Source organism: Marmota monax, unplaced genomic scaffold, assembly GCF_021218885.2.
Source record: "Marmota monax isolate L192 unplaced genomic scaffold, Marmota_monax_Labrador192_F-V1.1 WCK01_AAM20220418_F8-fsc00021, whole genome shotgun sequence".
NCBI lineage: Eukaryota > Metazoa > Chordata > Mammalia > Rodentia > Sciuridae > Marmota > Marmota monax.
In genome coordinates this window covers 22391432-22415250 of record NW_026695228.1, presented here as the reverse complement: position 1 = coordinate 22415250, position 23819 = coordinate 22391432, and the positions used below count along the sequence as shown (strand labels likewise).

Here is a 23819-nt window from a genome sequence, read left to right as displayed (position 1 = left end):
TGTATAAATGTCCATGTACTATCAAGGTAATAATTAAACAGAGAAAAAGAATTAAAAAAAAAATTTTAAAACCTTGATGAAAATTTAAAGAATTCTTTCCATTGGAGTTCAAAATATTCTCAGCAGTTGTAGGTGGGGTTGTATGGAGTATGATGCTCCACCCTCTGTATTGCCTGAACAAAGGGCTGGGGATGTAGCTCAGTAGTACAGTGCCCTTGGATGCAACTCCCATTACTCCCCCACAACAAGAATGAGCCACTGATAAACACAATATCTTTATTATAACTTGTAGTAATTCCTTCAGATTGCGTATTTTCTGGAGTATTTTACACAAATTACTTTGCATCGAGTTCTTCATATTACTCATAAGATTGCACTACATGACAATTTTTCATTAATTGAAACTGTGTTTCAACTAATAACTTTCTTGGGTTTTATTTTTTTTCTTCACAATGACAAGGTTTGATTCAGTGTGCATCCACATGTGTGAGCCAAATGGAGACTTTTATACATAGGGTTTCTCTCCACTGTGAATTTTTTCATGTTTTCAGGGAACTGGGATCTCCAAATGCTTTACCACACTGCTTGAGTTCGTACAGGTTCGCTGCACTGTGCGTTTTTTTATGGGTTCTCAGGGCAGTGGAACAACGGAATGCTTTCCCACACTGCTCACAAACGTAGGGTCTCTCTCCAGTGTATAATCTTTCATGTATTTGAAGGGAACTGGGAAACAAGATTTTCTCACACTGCTTACACACATAGGATTTGCCCCTATGAGCTTGTTCATGTGCTATAAAATGATTCAAAATAAGGAAGGTTTTCCCACATTGCTCATATACATAAGGTTTCTCTCCATTGTGCGTTCTTACGTGGCATTTAAATGAAGAGGGATAAATGAAGGCTCTGCTGCAATGCTGTCAAAATATGGTTTCTCTTCAGTATGCATTTTTTTTCTTTTATGTCTTCTAAAGGCACTGTCAGAACTGAAGGCTTTTCCACAGTGCATACATCTATAGGGTTTCTCTCCTGTGTGAGTTCTTTTATGTCTCCGAAAGGAATCAGAACAAGCAAAGGCTCTCCCACACTGCTCACATACATGTGGTTTTTCTCCAGTGTGAACTTTGTTATGTCTCCGAAAGGAACTAGAACAAGCAAAGGCTCTCCCACACTGCTCACATACATGTGGTTTTTCTCCAGTGTGAACTTTGTTATGTCTCCGAAAGGAACTAGAAGAAGCAAAGGTTTTCCCACATTGCTCACATACATGTGGCTTTTCTCCAGTGTGCACTTTGTTATGTCTTCGGAGGGAAGCGGAATTATGGAAGGCTTTACCACACTGCTTGCATTCATAGGGTTTCTCTCCACTGTGAATGTTCTCATGTTCTTTCAGGTAACTGGCACTATAGAACGTTTTACCACACTGCTTGCATTCATAGGGTTTCTTTTCTCTCTCTCCATTGTGCGTCTTTACATGGTACTTAAAAGAAACGGAATAAACAAAGCCTTTACCACAATGCGGACATACATAGAGTTTCTCTCCAGTATGCACTCTCTTATGTTTTCGAAAGGCACTGTCAGAACGGAAGGCTTTCACACAGTGCAGACATTTATAGGGTTTCTCTTCTTCGTGAATTCTTTCATGTTTTCGAAAGGTACCAGAACAAGCAAAGGCTTTCCCACATTGCTTACATACATATGGCTTCTCTCCCCTGTGAATTCTTTCATGGTATCGAAGGGAACTCTGATCACAGAAGGCTTTACTGCATTGCTTACAAACAAAGGGTTTCTCTCCAGTGTGAATTCTTTCATGTGTGTAAAGGGAACTAGAACGAGTAAATCTTTTGCCGCAACTCTTACACACAAATGGTTTCTCTCCAGTGTGAATTCTTTCATGCTCTACAAGGATACTAGAACGAGCGAAGGTTTTCCCACATTGCTTACATTTATAGGGCTTCTCGCCAGTGTGAGTCCTTTTATGATTTCCAACAGGACTGGAACACCTAAAGGCTTCATCACATTTTTTGTCACAGGGTCTCTCTCCACTGTGAGTCCTTTCATGAGTCTGCAAACACTGAGAATAGCTGAAGGATTTCCCACACTCCTTCTGATTATATGGCCTCTCTCCATATTCCTGATGCTCACATGGTTCGTGTTCAGTGGGACCTCTCAGGGGCACCTTTAGGGATGAATGACCAATGGTCACTTCTCCACACACAGGACTTTCACATGGTGTTACTCCTGGAGGAGTTTTTTCCTTCAAAATATGCTCTGGAGTCCAGTTAAGGTTTTCCGCACACTGACTATCTCCTTTGCATTCACAGAGTCTCTCAACCACTTGACTTCTGTAAAAAATGAGAAGCACATTACTAAGGTTTTGTTTGTATTTTTAATATTTTTAGTTGTACAAGGACACAATACCTTTGTTTAGTCTTTTTATGTGGTGCTGGAGATCAAACCCAGTTGCCTCAAGCATGCTAGGCAAATACTCTACCACTGAGCCACAACCCCAGCCCCTAGGTTTTCATTATTAATAATTTACTATCCCAGTGGTGCCTCCATAATTTCTGCCATTGCAGTGGTGCACACCTGCAATCCCAGTGACTTAGGAGGCTGAGACAGGAGGATCATGAGTTCAAAGCCAGCCTCATCAAGTGCAAGACATGAAGCAACTCAGTGAGACCCTGTCTCTAAATAAAATACAAAATAGGGCTGGGAACGTGGCTCAGTGGTCAAGTGTTCCTGGGTTCAATCCTCAGTACCTCCCCCCCCCCAAATTTTTTTTTTGCTACAGAAGTGCTGGTTTTGTGCCCTGTAAGAATTTTTGAACATCAATGGATTGAACACTCAGTAGAAAGTTTCCAAAACAGCTATTACAAAGAGTTGGTATTTACATGTGGTTCTATATGGTAGGTACTTGAGTATTCCTTATATAGTGGCCAAAAGTACACTGGATTTTGATATATTTGCACAGACATAATGAGATATCTTTAATATGTCTTCTACTTTACAAAATTCATTTTTGTTTCACATATACATTATACCAAAAATCTGAAGGTAATATAAAAATTTTAATAATTTTGTGCATAAAACAATGTGTGTGTATGTATACACACACACACACACACACATATACACATATGAAAAACTGTCACTCCTAGCATTATATTGCTCCCAATGTTTCCAATAGTTAATATTTGGGGTTTGGGATTTTCTGATTATGGAGGCTATTAGCTTTCCATCCCTGTGACAAAATGTATAAGAAAAACAACTTAAAATATGAAAGATTTATTTTTGGTCCATAGTTTCAGAGGTTTCAGTTGCTAGTTGATAGGTTCCATCCCTTTGGGCTTGAGGCAGAACATCATGGTGGGGAGCGAGGTAGAGCAAAGTTGCTCCCCTAATGGTGGCTAAAACTCAAACGTGAGGAAGGGGGTCAGGCAAAGATAAAGCCTTCCAGGGCATGCTTGAAGTCTTGTAGGGCCCTACTTCCTCCAACTAGTCCATATCTCCTACAGTCCCTGCCACCTCCCAGGAATGCCATCCACTTATGAATATACGCCAGGAGCAGTAGTGCATGCCTGTCATTCCAGAGACTTGGGAGGCTGAGACAGGAGGATTATAATTTTAAGACCAGCCTCAGCAACTTAGTGAGGCCCTAAGCAACTCACCGAGACCCTGTCTCAAAGAATATTTTCAAAATAAATAAAAATAGATTCCTCCTTTTAAAAAAGTTATGCATCTATTAATTGACTGAATCACTGATAAGGTTAGGTCCTTCTTTATCTGATCACTTCCCAATGCCCCAGCTTTGAACATTGCTGCATTGTGCACAAACCTGCTACACATCAGCCTATGGGGGACATTCCAGATCCAAGTCACATCAGATGCTCAACCTGTATACAGTTGGGAGGAACACTTCTGAGATTAAATCAACTTGAAGCTGCCCTTATTTGTACCATGTGCTCATGTTTCAAAAATACCTATCATTCCAAGACTCTGCAGGAACACTGCTTTCCCTTATGAGTGCAAATTACCTTAGGTTTTTCCTGTGGCTTTTGAACTCATCTTCAACATTTAGTTCTTTCCATTTTTCTCCTAAAATGTAGACCCAGAAAAACCACTATGAATCATTCAACATTATAGAAAAATTATTAGGTTCTAGCTATATTCAAAGTATAATAGGATCATGCCTCGTGTCTTCACCCCAGTGTTCCCAAATTCACGTTCAGAATTATGCAGCAACACTGATGAACAAGGGACATTTGCTTTCCAATGACCAAGCCAGGGAATCATGCCACCTTTACCTAGAAAGGCCAGGTTCCCAGAGGTTTCCTGCATCACATCTCTGTAGAGCTGCTTTTGGGAAGGATCCAGCAGAGCCCACTCCTCCTGGGTGAAATTCATGGCCACATCCTCAAAGGTCACGGGCTCCTAAAACATCCACATATATTTCCAAGAGGAAGGGAGAGAGACATCAAAAAGTCATTTCTAGACTCACGGGGACAAAATGGTATCTACTTAGGGACATGCATGTATTCCATGCATGGCATACACAAAGCCCCTGGGTGTGGTACCTAGTGCCACCCACATCCACAAATGAGACACATCTACTGCAAGATAAAACAACATATTGAAAATAAGACATAAGGCCTTGGGGAGGGAAACAGTCAATTGAAATCTAAGTGTTGAAGACGGAGCAAACAGGCAGGGAGTTTTGCTTAGAGGACACCGATACACTCCACTGTCAATTCCTGTCATTTGAACTTCAATCAAATCTACAGACTAGTCATTTCCCAGCAATGTTCAGAGAACGCATTTTCCAAATGTACCTGGAAACAGATGCAATATTTTTCAAAGCACTAAGAAGGGACTTTGAAAAGCCCAAGGCCCTCACCACTGGATGGATGGAAAACAGTTTGCTTCAGCCTCAGTCATGAGAATGTGGGGACCTAATGAGGCCAAGAAAGGAACCTGTAACACTTTCCCTTGAAATTGCCTTAATACTTACTAAAAATTAGAGATTAAATCAACTTGAAGCTGCCCTTATTTGTACCATAAATAAGGTACTTTCTGTTTCTTAAAGAACACTGGTTAGTGAAAAATCACACAGAAAAGACTGGAAAGTGACTGAGGAATTAGGACATTGGTCACCTATGGAGACTCTAACGAATGGCCAAGGCTCTGTTATGAATCTTCAGAAGTCTCAGGATATTTATAGTGTTAGTACTACCACATCTTAATCTTACCACAGACCTTTTATTTGTTCTTTTGTCAATATACTTTATGATGAATCATTTACACAAAGAATTAAGTTTGGGAAAGAACAGAACATATCCCTATTTATGTCTGCCTTGAAAGAAGCACTGTGAGCTATGATTCGCAGACTGGGTAGCAATAAGCAGGGTAGCACAGGTCACACTGGGAGATCCCCAGTGTGCAAGCAGAGGTCAGAGTGCATGCTGGCCATCAGGCAAACAGCAGGTCAGCAAATGGAACAAGAAAACACAGACGGGGAGGTGGTCAGTGTCTGCACATCCCGCTTATGGTCTGATCATCTCCAGAGGGATGGTTCTGATGCTGACACTGAGGACAATGTGGCATAAAACAACAACAAAAAAAAACAAACAAGAAGACAGGCAAAGGTTTTACTCACTGAACTGAGGGCTCAAAGAGAGAAGGGCAGGTCTCTCAAGCAGGCAGCAATTGTCTTTGAGAGAGCAAAGCAAGAAGCCTGGCCTCAGAGATTCATGGAGGCTACAGGGAAGCTCTGGGCAGAGGTTGGGTGGTCTGAGTCTCCTGCCAGCTCCAAAGAAAGGAGCCTCAGGTTTCTGATCACCTTACCTTAGTGTGGTGCACAAAGAGAAGAAGAAATGGAGAGGGTTAAATTGTGGAGAGCGAACGAGCCCTAGTCATCGGCTGATCCTGCGGTGTTGGCAAAAGCCAGGCCTGGGAAAGGCGAGGATGTGAACAACCTGGACCCTCGGCTCTGAGGCCAACAGTTATCAAAAGTTCCAGTAGAGTGGGTTTTCTGGGTACAGCAGGATAGCCGCAAGATGGTTCTAACTCTATAACATTTTACTGCACAAAGAAGCCTCTTGATAACTCACAAGCCTGAACAATTCACAAAGCTTCTGCAGTTTCACTTCCTGGTTATGAGACCCTACATGATAAACATGCTGAGCTAGTTCCGGGTCACTCTTCCCACATTAAAAAATTCATACAGGACAGAACCCATATAGATGTGAGGACTGTGCCAAAGCTTTTATTTATAAGCCAGAGCTTGTGAAACACCAGAGAACACACAAGAGAGAACCCTATAAATGTAGGATATGTGAGAAGGCCTTTGCCCAGAGATCAAACATCACTGATCAAAAGAAAATTCACAGCTGGGTGCAGTGGCACACGCCTGTAATCCCAGGGACTCGGGGGCTGAGGCAGGAGGATTGAGAGTTCAAAGCCAGCCTTGGCAATGGCAGGGCACTAGGCAAACTCAATGAGACCCTGTCTCTAGATAAAATACAAAAAAAGGCTGGGGATGGGCCCAGTGGTTGTGTCCCTGAGTTCAATTCCCAGTACAAAAAAAAAGAAAGAAAGAAAATTCATGCCAGAGAGGGCTTATGAGTTTCAGCTGTACGGCAATAAATTCATCCAGAAGAAAAATCCCATTTCATCAATGACAACAAAATCCATATGGGAACTATAGTGACGTGGCCACATCAATGTTCACAGCAGCTCAATTCATAACAGCTAAGCTATGGAACCAACTTAGGCACCCTTCAACAGATGAATAAAGAAAATGTGGTATATATACATAATGGAATATTACTCAGCCATAAAGAAGAATGAAATGATAGTATTTGCTGGTAAAAGGATGCAACTAGAGACTACCATGGTAGGTGAAATAAGCCAATCCCAAAAAACCAAAGGCCAAATATTTTCTTTGACATGCAGATGCTAACACACAATAAGGGGAGAGAGTAGGGATGAATAGAAGTTTGCTGGATTACCCAAGGAATGAAGGGAAGGGTAGGGGAATGGGGATAAGAAAGACAGTAGAATGAACCAGATATAACTTTCCTGTGTTCATGTAAGGGGCTTCACTAAGTTGCTGAGGCTGGCTTTGAACTCGAGATCCTCCTGCCTCAGCGTTCCGAACTGCTGGGATTAGAGATATGTGCCATCGTACCTACCTCTAATCCACAGCATGTACAACCACAAGAATGGGAAGTTATACTTTGTGTATGTCAAGATACATTCTACTGTCATGTGTAACTAAAAATAACAAATTTTTAAAAATCTATATGGGAAAAACTTCTAAATGATACTAGTGATAGATGGGAGGAAGCTTTCTTTCAGAAGTCAAGACTTCACATCCATCAGAAAATTCACAGTGGAGAGAAAGCTTGTCCATGTAGAAAATCCCTCAGCTAGAAGCTGGGCCTTGGTTTACATTTAAAAATTCGATACTGGACAAAAACCTTATGAATGAATGTTCTGAATGTGGGAAAGTCTTCGCTGATAAGTCTTATCTTGTGAGACACCAGAAAAGAATTCACCACAGATAGGAACCCCTGCACTTTAAACATAAGGGAAGGCCTTCACTTATAGGGCAGCCTAAAGCCACTACACAGAAATTTGCACCAAAATGGACTATAATGTGAAGGCTATTGCTGAGGTACCGAAGACTTGTCTATTTCCTTTGAAGATTTATTTGACTTATTTATTCAGTGAGTAATTACTTTGTTGTTATTGGGGGTTTTTTTATTTGGTTCGGTTTGGTGCTGGGGATTGATCTCAGGGGCACTTTACCACTGAGCTGCAACTCCAGCTTTTTTTATTTTTTATTTTGAGACAAGTCTTGCTATATTGCTGAGGCTGGCCTCAAACTTGACATCCTCCTGCCTCAGCCTCCTCAGTAGCTGGGATTATAGGCAAGTACCACCACACCCTGTCACTCAGCACTATATTTATTAAGTGCCTTTTGGGTAACAAGGACTTTTCTAAACACTGAAGATACAGCAATAAACAGAACATGACAAAAATTAAAAAATGGTTACCCTTCATCTCCCAACTGGGGAAACAAAGAGGCAGACCCTGGATTAACTTACGACACCAGAAACACTTAACCAAGGTAGGAAACCATCCCTGATGAATTTTGCCAAAGGCAGAAAGAAAACCAGTTGGAGAGGTGAAATTTTCTGGGGGATCCTAAAAATAGCTGAGTTTCACCTACAGAAACTCAGCAGGTTCTTAGCAGATCCTAAAAATAGCTAAGTTTCACCTACAGAATCCTACCAGGTTCTCAGTGTAACAATCAAAGAAAAAAAAAAAAAAAAAACACCAGCTGATTCTGATACCAGAAGGGAAAAGGCATTGAAAATTTTAATTTTTTTCATAAGTTCTTTCTTAGGAAGAAAAAAAAATTTCCCCAAACCCTAATCAACTGAGAAATTTCTAGAACCAAAAGTTCAAAGGAAGTGAAGAACCCCATTTCAACCCCCTCTAATCTTCCTGCCTCAACACCAGAAAAGCAGGAGAATCCAGTTTGTCACAGTGATATTCACACAGCCACCTTCCAATACAATGATGAAAAAAACCACAAAGAATGTGGACAAGCAGGAACAGATAGCTCAAAAATGGGGGGAAAGTGAATGGAGAGAAACCATTTCTGAGGACCTTCAGGCACTGAACTACCAGACAAAGACTTTCAGACTGAGGTTTGCTCAAAGGAGCAGAGGGGACTGCAGCGAGGGACTAAAGGACACCAGAAGGAGGATGTGCAAATACTGCACCAACAGAGTTACAAATCAGTAATCAAAGCACAGCTTCAATGAATCATCCCTAGATGTTCAGTTATGGATCTGAGCAAACTGAGCAGAGCGTCATGAAGATAAGATGGTGGAAACTACACAGCCTGAAAAAAGGAAAGAAAACAGGACCAAGTTGAGAGACTGTGTCACCAGGAGACCTCTGTCATATGAATTGTTGAAAGAAGTTCTCTGGAAAGAAGCAAATGGTAGTAACTCTGATGACGCAAAGAAAAGTGTGTTAGTGCTCTGGAGCTGGGGCCTTCTGAGAAACTGGGCAACGAAGACCCCCCCTTCGTTGCCCACGAACACAGTCCAGCGGTATCTAAAGTGCATTTAGATTTCCTGTAAACAGATTTTGATAGTCCTGGGAAATCACTAAAAATATTTAGAAAACAAATATACTTGATGTGCTGATGGAGAAGACAACATAGAAGCAAAACGCACAGTTAAAATGAGAAGGCAGAACCTCATGGGAAATTTAAATAAAAATCTGGAACGACTAGAACAAATCAAAAACAGTTACAAAGACCACACTCATTAATATATCAATAATCACTGTAAACGTGAATCATCTGTATGCACCCGTTAAAAGAGAGTGACAGATCAGAAAACAAGACCCAACTTTCTATTCAACAAAAAAAACATTTTATATATGAAGACCCAGAGAGGGAGAGGGCAGGGGAGACATCTTAAAGGATCAAAATTATAGTTGCATAGTAAAAATAATTTCAAGAGATCGATTATATTAAAACATGATGACTGAAAGGTTATGGAAAACAATATTCCTATAAGACAGCGCCTCGAAAAACAGAGGGAGTGCGCTCAGGAGGAGGGAGTGAATTAGCCAAACATTCGCAATGGGCCTTCCCGGGTTCATCCCCAGCATCTCCACCAAAAGCAAATGTTTACCCCTTCCCTAACACAATGGGTCCTGAAGCGGGGAGGCTAATCTTGAAATGCTGGGCCCTTTCCCATTGCAGATGAGTCCTGGAAGAAGAAAAGCAAATAGTGAAGCTCTGGGTATCACTGGGTCCCAGAGGAAGGAAGGCAAGCAGCGGACCCCAAGCTGTGAGCTTTTCCCAGTGACAAGGAGTTTCAAACTTTTTATTTTTATTTATTTTTTAGTTGTAGTGGACACCATAACTTTATTTTATTTATGTGGTGCTGAGGATCGAACCCAGGGCCTCACACATGCAAGACGAGCACTCTACCACAGAGCCCCAGCCCCAGCCCCAATTTCAAACTTTTTACAACTGCCCTTCCTGCGTTAAAATTTTAACCTGCACAACTAGCTCCCTGACTGTCCAAACTGCACCTCTGCAGTCTCCATTGATATAACTCACTCTCATTGTAAACTATAAAACCCAAACGCCTTCTGTAACCAGGGGGCCATTTCCCATACCCAGAAAATGAGCCCCCCCATGCCTGAGGGGTTGACTTTGCTGCAGAGTGGAGGAAAGCTTGCTGTTCGGAGGTTTGCTTCCCGTCTCCTGCCTCCATCATTGGTGGGCCATGTGCTTACAATGAGCATAGTTAAACTGGACTCCGCTGGACATGGGGTACAAGCCCGTGATCACAGCTACTCAGGAGGCTGAGGCAGGAAGATCATAAATTTCCGGCCAGTCTGGTAACTTAGTAAGACATGTCTCAAATAAAATTTTAAAAGCAGCTGGGGTGTAACTCATTGGTAGAGGGCTTGCATAGCATGTGAAAGATTTTGAGTACTAAAAAATTAAAATGAATAAATAAATAAAAATGACAAAGTTGTACTCTGGAAAATCATGAAGGAATTAGATTTTAGGGGCTTTCATTACAAATAATGATGGGTATGAAGTTATGTATATGTTACTTCACTTTAGCCTTTCCACAATGCAAATACACTTTGAGACACATATTTTATATGGTACTCAATTTTCATGTATGATTTTAAAAAATGTAAATAAATATTTTTAAAATAAGATAACATTCAGATACTGAAATGTTTAATATAATTAATTATATTAAATAATTATATTAAATTATATTAAATAATAATTGCACAGATATACAATTAGGGCAATAATAAAAAAGTAGAAGCTATGTTAATTTGAGATGAATCAAGCTGTACCTTTAAAAAAAAGAAGAAATAAAGGGATAAAATAATGATACAGCAGTCAATTCTCCAGGAAGATGTAACAGTTCTTAATAGGTATTCCCTTAAACAAAGCATCAAGTTATGAGGCAAAAACATGTAACTGAAAGGAAAATTAATATTCAAATATATCTGGAGACTTCAACACACTTCTATTGATGACAGATTAAGAAGGCAGAAAATCAGGAATGAAATAGTTGAACTCATGAGCATCAGTTGGCAACTTCAGGTGTTTGATGTCACAGGACACTCCAACAACAGCAAAGTACACACTTCTTCCAAGATCACATGGAATATTCAGGAACCTAGACTATGTTTTGAGGTACAAAACATTTTATCAGGGCTGGGGTTGTGGCTCAGTGGTGGAGCACTTGCCTACCAAGTGTGAGGCACTGAGTTTGATCCTCAGCACCATGTAAAAATAAAATAAAGGTATTGTGTCTACCATTTAAAAATATATTTAAAAAATTTTTATCAATGTCAAAAAACTCCATCTATGTTGGTATCTGAGGGCAGAGCTAGATGAAATCAGGGAGACTCACCAGCAGTAACCATAGTCTATTTACCTGCACGTGATTCCACGGAGATCTGTATATTTTCTTAATTGCTAGGAGTTAAATTTATTTACTTATTATTATTTTTTCTTTCTTTCTTTCTTTCTTTTTTTTTTTTTTTTTTTTTTGTGGTGCTGGGATAGAACCCAGGGTCTTGCAAATGCTTAGTAAGCTCTACCCCAAGCCCCAGATGTTTATATTCTTCCTTGGTACGAAATAATCTATTTCAACAATTCTCTTTGTTTTTTCAGACCTCATTATTCTGTCCACTCAGGTTACAAATAAGAAAATCACCATTTAGCTGGGTGTAGTGGCACACACTACAGTCCTGTCTACTAGAGAGGTAGGGGGAAAATGAGATCCTCTGATGTGGGAGCCTTCGAGGACATTAAACAAGCACTCACCAGTGCACCTGGATTAGGGCTCCCTGACCTCACAAAGCCTTTCTTTGTGTATGTCCATGATCGGTCTGGAGTGGCTATGGGAGTTTTGACTCAGATGCTGGGGACATGGCACCGTCCAGTGGCCTATTTGTCCAAACAGTTGGACTCTGTAGCCCAGGGCTGGACACCTTTTTTTTACGGACCCTTGCAGCCACAGCTCTTCTGGTGTTGGAAGCTGATAAACTGGCCATGGGACAAGAACTGGTTGTCAGAGTTCCTCATTCAATTTTGACATTGTTAAAATATAAAGGACACTATTGGTTGACTAATTAAAAAATGGTCAAATATCAGGGCATGTTATGTGAAAACCCACGTATCCACGTTGAGGTCGTCAGAACTCTAAACCCAGCAACTTTGCTGCCCATTGGACCTGGAAATCCTGATCACAAATGTGTTGAGGTCATGGATGGAATGTTCTCCAGCAGACCAGACCTAACAGACCAGCCCTCGGGGACGCTGATGCAGAGTACTTCACAGATGGAAGCAGTTTTATAAAAGATGAGGTATGTTTTGCTGGATATGCAATGGTCACTCTGGACTCTACTGTCAAGGCAGAACCTCTGCCTCAGGAAACTTCAGCACAAAAAGTAAGACTTATTGCTTTGACTCAAGCACCTCAGTTGACAGCAGGAGTCTGTGTGGATATTTACATAGACTCAAAATATGCGTTCACTACCCTTCATGTTCATAGGGCCTTATGTAGGCTAATTAACTTAGGGGAGGAAAAAAAAAGGGGGGGACATGATGTATAGGCAAGAAATTCTTGGAACTTTTGGATGCACTGTGGGCTCCCAGGAAGGTTGTGATTATATATTGCCAAGGTCATCGAAAGGGAAACACTGTGGTTTTTCAGGGCAACTGGAGAGCTGACAGAGAGGCCAGGTTAGCTGTCTGCAAGAAATGGGAAGAAAATCCAGTCCCAGGTTTAAATGCTGCCCTTCTGCCTGGCCGACTAGCTAACAGAATGGGAGCCAACATACTCCCATCATGAAAGTAAGTGATTTAAGACTGAAAAAGAAAATTTTCTCCCAGGAGGAAAGTGGAGATTTTCTGATGGCCGGAATAGCCATCCTGGAGTTTCTAGCCCCAGCCTTTATCAAACAGTTCTGCAGGAAAATATGTTGGACAGACAGCACTTGAGACAGTTCTGAGTCAACATTTCTAGACCCCCAGCTCACAAGCATCACCTGGATGATCTGCAAACAATATGAGGTTTGTGCTCACAACAATTCTTGTCAGGGGCCACAGCTTTCACCAGGAATCCAAACTATAGGAGGAGCCCCTTTTGAAGAGTTGGAAGTAAACTTCACTGAACTACCATGCTCACGGGGCTATAAATAACTTTTGGTTTTTTGTGTGTTCATACTCTGACTAGGTGGAAGCCTTTCCCACCCGCACTGAAAAAGCTAAGGAGATACCAGGATGCTTCTCTGTGAAATTATTCCCAGATTTGTTGTCCCAATAATTATTGGCTCAAACAATGGGCCAGCTTTGGGGCAGAAGTGATACGATTACTGACCAAGAGTTTAAATATCAGATGAAAGTTACATACTGTCTATAGGCTGCAGAGTTCTGGTAAAGTTCAAAGGACGAACAGGACTTTAAGGCTCAATTGGGTAAGCTGTGTTAGTTCATCACATTGTGATGAACTCCTCCCTATGACACTGCTGAGGATTAGATCCACTCCCACTAGGAGGACTGGATTCTTTTCTTTTGAGATAATATATGGGAGCCCCCCCCTTATTAGGGAACTACAGGGAGACTTAAGAGAGACAAGAAAATTAACCCTAAGAAGGCAGCTTCAGGTCTTAGGGAAAACTTTACAGGTTCTCAACCAATAGGTTAGAGAAAGATTGTCAGTAAATTTGATCCAGGTGCACACTCCTTCAAGCCTGGAGATTGAGTCTGAGTGAAAAAATGAAATATTCAACCCCTGAACTTGTTTGGAAGGGCCCTTTCACTGTTATTTTATCCACCTCAACTGCAGTAAAGTTTGCAGAGATAAGTCCCTGGATTCACTACATCAGACTCACGCCTGCAGCTGCGGACTAGGAGTGCTCTCCAGATGCTGCTACACCCTTGAAGCTGACCATCCTGAAGAAAAAGGAGCACCGGAGAAGCTTGAGGATCAGAAGGACAACAGCCCTGCTCCAGTCACTCCGGAAGCTGACTGGTCTACACAGGCCGAAGCTTGAGGAGACTACGGCCCTGTTTCAGCCACACAGGAGGGACTGGCTGATCAATGCCCTATGAAAGATAAACTTCCCACCAGGACTAATGGATTCTTTCAACCTCTGAGATAGTTCTTATACTGTAATACATTGCCACCCCTTGCTTCTAGAGATATACACAGTTCTCTGGTTTTTGCTACTGGTTTGATAACAGTAACTCCTACTGACTGGACTCTGGATAACAAAATTTCACTTACATTTTTTTATCTTGCTTATATAAGCTTTCTAGGATTTGTTTGGTGTTATTAGTTTGGCTTTATTGATTCATGCTGTTTAACCTATGCTAACCAAAATGTTAGTCTATTATTTAGTTTGGTTTCCTTTGATAACCATAAGGGATTCTGCCCTTCTCCTATTCCAACCATGGAGGTCATGTGAACCATGTGTCAAGACAATCCACTATAACCAAGAGGTCGTAAAACATATATTTAGGACCTGTCCCACCAGAGGAATGTTATAGATGGATGACTGTTTGGAAAGGAAAAAGAGGTCCATTGGAAAGAGACTTGATTTAGGAGGTCACCAATCTTGGGGTGAAGGTAACTGGCCACTCTAGAGGATTATTGCCACTTATGCTCCAGATACCTGAGCACAAAATGGCAGTTGGAGTTATAGAACTCCTATTTACTTGTTAAAAAGAATTATTCACTTACAAGCTGTACTAGAAATTATTATTAATCAGACTGCCCCAGCCTTTGACCTCCTAGCCACACAACAGACCAGATGCAAGGGGCTAATTATCAAAACCACTTGGCATTAGATTACTTACTGGCTGAGGAAAAAAAATATATGTGGAGAGTTCAATAGCTCAGATTATTGCATCCAATGGATGACAATAGACAAACAGTTAAGGACATAACCAACAACACAAGAGAACTAGCACATGTCCTAGTTCATACCTAGAAGGGCATTAAAGTTTGGGTCCCAAACATGCTTTTGGGAGATGGTTTTCAACTCTTGGTAGATTTAAAAGCTTAACTGGTATAGTTGGTATTCTGCTATTAACCTAGTCATTGCTCCCATGTTTGGCTCCACTGTGCACTAAAACTATTGGGTCTACTGTAGAAGCTACTATTGAAAGGATGATAACAACTAAGGTTTTGACATTGTATAAGGCTTTAAGCCAAGATAATGGTAATGATGCTCTTAAATTTAAAGGATTAAATTATGGGGAGCATCATTAAAGGGGGGATTGAAGTGGCACCCCCTTTCTCCACAGAAAAGCCCTCTTCACCATGGCTGATTTTAGGACTGTCAGCAAAAGAGTCCAAAGTAGATAAACTTCCTATTTTCATGTCGCCCTGTTTACTTGGCCACTGGCTGAGAAGATACCAGCACTCCAGGTGCTGGACACCCCCTTACTAGTTTTTCACAAACGTATCCAGTACAGTACTTTGTAGAAATGTGCAAACAAAGCCTCTGGCCTTGAGCTGGGATTCACAGAGATGTCTACATTTCTAAGATAAGTTACAAATGGGCTCCATGGTAACAGCTGGCAGTGGGAGGAGAGAAAGGGGACAAGAAGCTCTCCCCTTCTCAGGTGTGGTCCTTGAAGGGTTAACTTGCCCAGAACAGTGAAAGAAAAAGCTGCTTTTCTGTGAACTTCTGCAGACTGTGAACTTCTGAGCCCCTCCCCTTATATGCTAGGTATAAAACACTGAAACTCCCTGAACTCAGGATTCAGGGGATTGATTGATTATGTTGGGTGCAGAGCAGGCTGAACTGTGTTGTCTGCAGGGCAGGCTGAACAGATGTTGGCTGCAAGATAGCCCACGCACTCAAACCCCCCTCTATCTGGTCCTTTATCACCTGTTTGCCTCAAGTCTGAACATTTAACCCCGCTCAAGGCTGAACACTTAACCCCCCCCCCCCGCGCCCCCCCCCCCCCCCCCTTGGGCCAACAAGGCAGCTTGCAGACCCAGAGGCCCCATTAGATTTGGGCTATAAAAACTCCCTCCTGCTAGGCCCCCCTCTCTCTTGTTGCTCTCTCTCTTGCTCTCTTTGTCTTTCTTGTGTGCGCTCTCTGTCTCTCTTGTTCTTGCTCTCTCCCTCTTCATCTCTCCTCTTCTCTCTCTCTCTCTCTCTCGCTCTCTCTCACTCACTCTCTCTCTCTCCTTCTTTCTTTTCTCTTTGTTGCACTGCTGCAATAAAGATCTTTAGGTTGCTCCGAGTGTTGTGGTCACTTTTCTTTCAGATTACAGCAAAGGCTGTACCCTCTGAACCTGGCTGCAGCCAAATAAAACTGTTTCCTGCTGTCTTCGGTGCCTTGCCTCGTTTGACCCTACAACAAGCTATAGCTGCTGAGTTGACCCAAGAGCTTAATCCTGATAAATAGTGATGATTAAGGAACTCTCACCTCTCAAGACTTTTGATTTAGCACAAAACTCTTCCCATTAGTTAGATGATTCTCCTTCCTTTTAAACTATTAAAACCAGACACACACTTCCCAAATGATTAGCTAAAACAAAATATTTATTGTAATCTCGGGAGAAGGGGGCAGGGGGAAAATTTATTTTAATCTCAAATTTATGCTCTTGACATAAGTGATTCCATTTTCTGATCTTACCCTAGGAGATACCCCACCCTTAGTGTTCCCTACCCCACCCTTAATGTTCCCTACCCCACTCTTAATGTTCCCTTCTAAGTCAAAGAGTTATCTACCATCTATGCAAGCCATCCAGAGAAAAGCCACAAACCCACCCATAACCTGCTAGACAAAACTTAAAAAGTCCCCAGGTAGACCTGAGGTGCCAACTTCTGGGCCCAGGCAAGCAATCAATACTGAAGGCTTCGCTCTTTGATCCTGGCTATAAACCACAGCCTGAAGCGTTACGGAAACTAATATTCCTGGGACAGCCCCCCCCCCAAAAAAAAAGACAGGTGGGGCTCCAGAGGAAGGAGGGAAATTAGCCCAACACTAAGCCTCTCCCAGTAAATCCTTCTCCAGGAACAATGCGCCCTGAGGGAATGAGACAGACTCTGAATTATGGGCCCTAAATTTTGGTCTTCCCCCACAGTAAAGAACAAACATCTGGGCAACAATGAATCCCAGAGGAAGAAGAAAAGCAATGGGTGGGATTTGGGACTTGAGTTTTCATCACTAGGGATCAGAGCTCCTATCTCCTCCTGAAGCCAGATTTAAAGTTAGGTAGTCAGTGTAGTTAGATAAATCGGTCTAATATCGAGTGAAATCTAAAATGGAGACCATGCGGAGAATGACTCAGGGAAAACACAGGACAACTCATGGAATGTTAATGAAGTCCCGAAAAGGCCCTAGGCCAAAGTCCACCTCAAAGAAATGTTAATGAACAGCCCCCAGCAAAAAGGTGCTGACTCAGAAGTCCTTCCTGACCAGATTACTTCTTTGGCCCACCTGTGTCCCACCCCTAGGGCCTTCCCACCTACATTCCATCACTGAAAGAACTATAAAAAGGGGAGACAACATCCCTTCCATGGATTCCACCTCTTGGGTCCCCTTCTTCCTCTGGGAGAAGTCTTTTCTGCTGTCCTTTAATAAACTTCTAATTTCTACTCTGACCTTGCCTCGGCGTGCTTCTTTGGTGTTATTCTTCAACATCGGGGAAGCAAGGACTCGTCAACCTTTTTACACCTGCCTTGCTGAGTTAAACTTTTAACCTGCACAACTAATTCCCTGACTGTCCCATCGGCATGTCAGCAGTTTCCAACGATTAAACCATCCTCATTGTACCCGATAAAATTCAATTCTAACCAGAAAGTGAGCCCCTTGGGTGCCTGAGTGATTGAGTCTGGGAATAAACACACAGCTTCGCAGAACCTATGGAGTCTGCATTGCTCATTTTGCGATTATGCTGCCTATGGTATCTGACCCTTTTCTCCCTGGGAAATTGAATAAAACTTTGCTTTGCACTTAGACTCTGTAAAATCTTTCACACCCCACAAACGGGGCACCATTTAACTAAATCTAACACTTATTAAGCAAGCTTTTTCTGAACTGTCTTTCCTCTCGGTCTGTGATCTTTGACCCACCCTCAGCCTGAGCAAGGTCACTCTAAAAGCAGGGTGACTTCAGAGGGAAACTGGATAGAGTTAGTCTAGGGTCTAAGGTTACCACCCCCTGCTCCATTCCTGTCCCACCCTGTTTCTACTCCTGTTTGCTCCTCCCTACAAAAACAGAAATTCTTGAAGAACCCAGCCTAATTCCATTTTAAGATTGGGAGTGAAAGGAAAGTGACCATGACACTCTGAGCAAGAGATCTTTATTTCGGTGGTGTCTGATCAATGAGAAAAGGAGAAAGAGAGAGAGCAGGGAAGGAGAGAAGAGAGAGAGGGAGACAGCAAAGCGAGAGAAAGGAGGTCTTACATCCCTTTTGCTGTGTGTTTAAATCTAACAGTGTCTCTGGGTCTGCAAGCTGCTCTGTTGGCATACAGGGATTGGGTCACACAGTACTTGCCAAGGGTGTCATCTTCTGCCTTCAGACAGATCAGGCAGGGGCCAGTTATGGGTTTCCTTGCACCAGACAAGTGGAGGTTGAGTGTTCAGCCTTGAGTGGGATTCGGTGTTCAGCCTTGAGGCAAACAAGCGATAAGGAACCAGATGGGTGGGGGTGCAGTGTTCAGCCCACTCTGCAGCTAACATTTATTCAGCCTGTCTTGCAGCTCACAGGGAGCCATCTCACAAGGTCATGAAAAAGTTCATTTCTGTTTTACTGTAAAATATAAGATTTCTATTTGGCCTGATTTCTATTTGGCCTTTTGATGTTTAAACTAGTTTGGAATTCCTGCCCATGCTTTGAACTCACCCTTGCCAGGCTCTCCCCGACCAAATAACAACCCTCCCTGAAAACTCAGTGGCTCCTCATTAATTCTGATGTTGGAATCTGAATTTACTCCCTACCTTGAAATGTTAAGGAGTGTAGATCATTAATCTGCTATCTGCCCTTGCATTGTGCTTGCCAGAACCCTGTTAGCTCTAAGTTCCCAAGACACCCGCCTTTGTAACTAATTGTGCTATAATAAAAACCCTGCTCTTATGCCAGACTGGCTTTTGGGTGAGGCAGCTGATCAGCCCTCTTTATTTTGGTTTAAAGTTCTTTGTCTGATCATGGAAATCCCTGCAGGTCCAGGGGTTGGGGCTTCCCCTTGTTATGGACCAGGCTATATGGGCAATGACCAAACAGACTCCATTTTACCCTGAGACTCCATATCATGTAAGAAATGCTTCTCCCATGGGAAAGTCCTGCCCCTATACCCACTAACAGTTACCTAGCATAGCATACATGGCAACACAAAATGGCAATTCTTATACAATGCAAAATTGTTCTCTCTTTGGGTCCCATGTTTCTTGGGCAATGACTGTCTAGACGTTAGCAACCATTCTCTAACTTGTACCCAACTAGGGTCATTTTGACCCACTTCCCTTCTTCTTGCTTTCTGCTACGCCAACCTGGAAAGTCCCATGGGAAATACCAATGCACCCACTGCATTGTCTCGCTAACTGCCCAGTTCAGCTTCTGTACCTGCTTGCTTACAGCTATGTCAACCCCGATGTGGGTTTTGCAGTTTTTGCCTTTAAATATCCTAAAATGCTCAGGCCGGTGACTGTGCCTGGAGCAGTCACCAGCCTAATGGCTACAAGACTCTTCAAATTTGGACAAAACTGGGACTTGGTGTGTTTTCTGAGCGACCTGCCCCACAACACCCTACGGCCATACGCCTTCCAAATAAAGTCAAGTCCCACCTCAAACAGCATTTCCTTTGTTTAAAACGAGGAGTAGAAAAAAAAAAAATCAGAGGACAGTAACAGTCATGTTAGGAAGGCTCACGGGATGTGGAACGTCCCCACGCCCATCCCCTTCGCAAACAGTTTGGCAAAGTAGGAAACGCAGGCGCCCTGGGCTGGGGGCTGGTCGTAGAGTTTGGACGAAGCTTACCTGGAACCTGTAAGATCAAAGGAAAACCAACCACCACTAAAGAGAAAGGCGGGCTGGGGACCCCCCAGGTCCAAGCTCCGCAGAGTTGCGGTCCCACGGACCCTCCCGCCGGCGCCCAGCCTGGGGAGATACGGGCGGAGCAGCCCAGAGGAGGCTCGGGGACGGCTGCAGGAACAGGCAACGCGACCCGGCGCCGCGACCCGCCTGCCCGTCCCGCAGCACCCGGCGGGCGGGGGCCCAGCGGCTCCGGCGGAGGACTCTGGCTGCTGCCACCCGGAGGCTGGGTCCCGCCACAGTCGAATTCAAGTGGAATTGCATTTTCCTCCCTTAGCACCCTCAAGGTGGTCCTGAGCTTGGGGCTCACTGGCCTCAGCCCTTTGTCCCACACCCCACCCCAGGTGACTGACCATCTCAATCTGGCCAGCACTCTCACCATCTCCTGACTCGTGCGGTGTCCAGGTGTCTTCCCTGCGGCTTCCGTCGGAAGTGGAGGTCAAGGAGCAATGGGAGGTGAACCACCAGGGGCTCAGCAATGAGCAGGGATCCCGCAGGTGGCAGCGCCAGACAGCACCACGTTTTTGCACCGCTTCTGAGCTTTAGCAGCCTCACACTGGCGCTGCTCCTTGAACTCTCCCAGCAGCCTGAAGCAGCATCTGATTGGCTATGGTACAGGGCCCGCCCCCCTGGAGCCTGAGTGACAGAAGGGATCACCTATCTGTCTCAATAATGGCAGGATTCCAGCCGGAGCACTTTACAGCCCAGATTCCCTCCCCTGGGGGACGTTTGCATTTGAGGACTTCCTCCTAGCGGTCACCTGTTTATTCCTCCTGTTAAAGGGGACCGCTAAGCCTGTTAGCATAACTGAAAGAACCAACAAGGCTTGTGTGGGAGAAAAATGCCCTTTTATTGAGGAACAGCTCTGCATATTTATAGAGCCAGGGGTGGTTTAACAGTTATGACAGTTAACCGGTTTGACAGTTGGCACAGGGTGCTTTCTGATTGGTGAGTTAGGATCATGTGAGTCAGCAGGGCTCACCATTGGAGGTCTCTTCTGGGAGGGGATGGGGAAGTTAGTCTTTGGAGTGGGTGACTCCCCAAAATAACTATGGGTTAATTTAGAAGCCAAGTCAAAGAATCCCGTTCTGCCCAGAGCCTCACCCTGCCCCACTTCCTGCAAGAGCCCACTTACATAGAAGCTGGCACCCCCACCCACCTGCACCCTAATCATAATGCTCGCAGACCTTAACCTACTTTCTGAGTACGTACAGGGGCTGCCAGTTCTGACAACTTGGTGGCAATATGTTTGCTCCTCCTGCCCCCTCCCCTTGGTGGTCCTGTTAGGGAGAGTCGCCTCAGAACCTAATTCAAACAAAAGAGAGCTTTATTTACCTGGCCAGGGACTGTCTCCCACTGATGCTCTGTGGGAGAACAGTAATTTCGTGGCTTGTGTCTTGGGAATTTAAGGATGAAAAAAACAAAACAAAACAAAACACAATCCAGGGGCTTTTCTCAGCATCATGCAAGCAAGTTACAGAAGCTTAAAAAAAAAGGCATTTAGCTTAATCGCATCTCCAGTCCCAACAAGTGTTAGACAACTGGATCCTGAGTTTTAGCTGAGCGCGGGTGATAATCTATTTTAAAGTCAGTGTAGACCCATAAATGTACTCAAACCCACGGTGTAGCTCACCAGGACCACCACTATATCCTGAGTTGATTGCATTCTGTGGGGTACAAAGTACAGCAAAACAGCTTTCATTTCAGTTTCTCAGAAACAGCTCTTGTAACAGTTTCTATAGAAGGCAGCAGAATGGAGTCTTAGCCCCTCTGTGACAGTTGTTGCTTTATAACTGTCTAATCTCACCTCACTTATCAAGATCTTATATCTGTGATCCATATTTTTTTTACTAATCTATAACCTCTAACTTACACTCTTACTGATTTTATTGATTACTTTACACCACAACAGTTCTTGAGGTTTTGAAGCTTACTCTCCACCTGCAATCGCAAAGGCTAAACGCCCCATGCATAACCTAGATTCTTTTTTTAATACTTTTTTTTTAAATATTTATTTATTTTTTTAGTTCTCGGTGGACACAACATCTTTGTTTGTATGTGGTGCTGAGGATCGAACCCGGGCCGCACGCATGACAGGCGAGCGCGCTACCGCTTGAGCCACATCCCCAGCCCCCTAGATTCTGACTTAAAGTTGACTCCAAGGAAATCTGCTGCTTTCTCTCTTCGCAGAGGCAGCCCATCAGATTCCTGACAATAAACTTGCTTCTGCTTGGCCTTGGTGTGTCCAAGGGATCAGTCCTGAGTCCAGTTTCCTTTCAGATCACTGTTAGGTCGGTGGCAGCCCCAGTGGAAAAGAAACATCAATCAGGCGCCAACAGAAAGGCCTATCAATCAGCGGGATCTCCTGACTAAGGCCTGTCAATCATCAGGACCCCCTGGCCAATCCTGGAGTTCAGCCAAGCTCCCCCCACCAACTCCAGCAGGACAAGGGACTCCAAAAACACCTTTTCCTGTCCCAAGCCCTTCCCTTCCTGCTGTAAGCAGGAGTGATATCTCAACAAAACCTCCATCGGGGGCCTTTTAAAATCTGCCTCCTTTGGTTGCTGCCTGCCTGGCCTGATCTTACAATCACAATCAGGAATTCCAGACCCAAGTGTCCCCTGGAGACACAGCAGGAACGCAGAAAGGAGAGGTGCCTGGGGCAGGCTAGGCTTCCTGCTGGATGGCTCCCTGGTGAAGAGGAAAGTGTAGGGGAAGAACCAGGAAGCAAATCGGGGAGCGAGGATGTGTGCTCAGGCACACAAAGTGTTAAGTTTTGCTGTGCTTAGCAAAACAAAGGGGTTCTGTGAGAACTATGAATTCTTTGAACTGTGTCCTTGTTGCTATCTTAAGAAGATAAGAGAAAACAATGTTCTGCCAAGTGTAAAATCTATAATGAGATATATATATGTGTGTGTGTGTGTGCTTGCCAGGAAATAACTAACTACAAGTCAGATAATAAGAAGTACGAGCACTGTGACCATGAACAAAGTTATTCTGAGAATTTTTCTCCATGCTTGAAAAGATTAAGCTGCCGAGAGGATGTGTTTCTTTTTTGCTGTATAAAAGAAGGGAAAAAATAAAGAGGTGCTCATTTCCACTGTGTGTGTGTGTGTTTGTGTGTATGTCTTTCAGCATCTCTGCTGTAACAGGAACTACAGATTGTCAGCGGGTTCTGACATGAGAGGGGGGCTCAACAGTAACAGGTTTATTTGGGACAAAACTGAAGCCAGAATTAGACAGGCAGCAGGTATAGATAGGTAAATCGAGTCAGGTCAGATCAAGGAGGACAATTTGAGTCTGAGAAGTTGGAGACTTGCCCTTAAGGGATCGAAATGCCTTCAGAGTTCTTCCTCCACCCTATCAAGATAACCTGCCCCAGCTCCAACCTGTTGCTAAGGTAACCTGTTCCAGGAATTGCCTCTCCCTACAGGGAGAAAGTTGTTAATTAATGTGTTCCATGCTGCTCCATCCTGCCCTCAGCCCTCCCCCTGTCCTCCGGCTTCTCACCTTTCAGCCATCCCACTGAGCATCTCCTGAGGTATACAGGAAGGAGAAAAATAAGGGGAAGAGAGAATAGAGGAAGCCTAGGACAATAAAAAGGCAAAACACCCCTCACTTGTTGGAATACCAGATACCAGCTATGGCCCCCTTCTCCCTCCTGGGAAAAGTCCATGTTACTTA

At 43.5% G+C, this 23819-nt stretch overlaps 1 protein-coding gene across 2 annotated transcripts; it reads right to left on the bottom strand.

Moving 5' to 3' along the window:
- Positions 1-262: 262 nt before the first annotated feature.
- LOC124088066 (zinc finger protein 709) lies at positions 263-20723 on the bottom strand. 2 transcript variants are annotated; one of them, XM_058576799.1, is made up of 4 exons: positions 20489-20723; positions 4305-4431; positions 4035-4095; positions 263-2342 (listed from the first exon to the last, which is right to left on the bottom strand). In XM_058576799.1, exons 1-4 carry the CDS (start codon positions 20489-20491, stop codon positions 866-868), a joined length of 1668 nt encoding a protein of 555 aa, XP_058432782.1. In that variant the 5' UTR covers positions 20492-20723; the 3' UTR covers positions 263-865. The 2 variants fall into 2 exon arrangements, with proteins under 2 accessions (XP_058432782.1, XP_058432781.1); XM_058576798.1 differs by having other exon boundaries at positions 20515-20723.
- Positions 20724-23819: the final 3096 nt, after the last annotated feature.

Coding starts and splice junctions, on each gene's coding strand:
- LOC124088066 (XM_058576799.1), bottom strand. Junction 4,096..4,304: donor TGGGAACCTGGCCTTTCTAG/GTAAAGGTGGCA, acceptor TCTACATTTTAG/GAGAAAAATGGAAAGAACTA. Junction 2,343..4,034: donor AGCCACAGGAAAAACCTAAG/GTAATTTGCACT, acceptor CATTTTTTACAG/AAGTCAAGTGGTTGAGAGAC.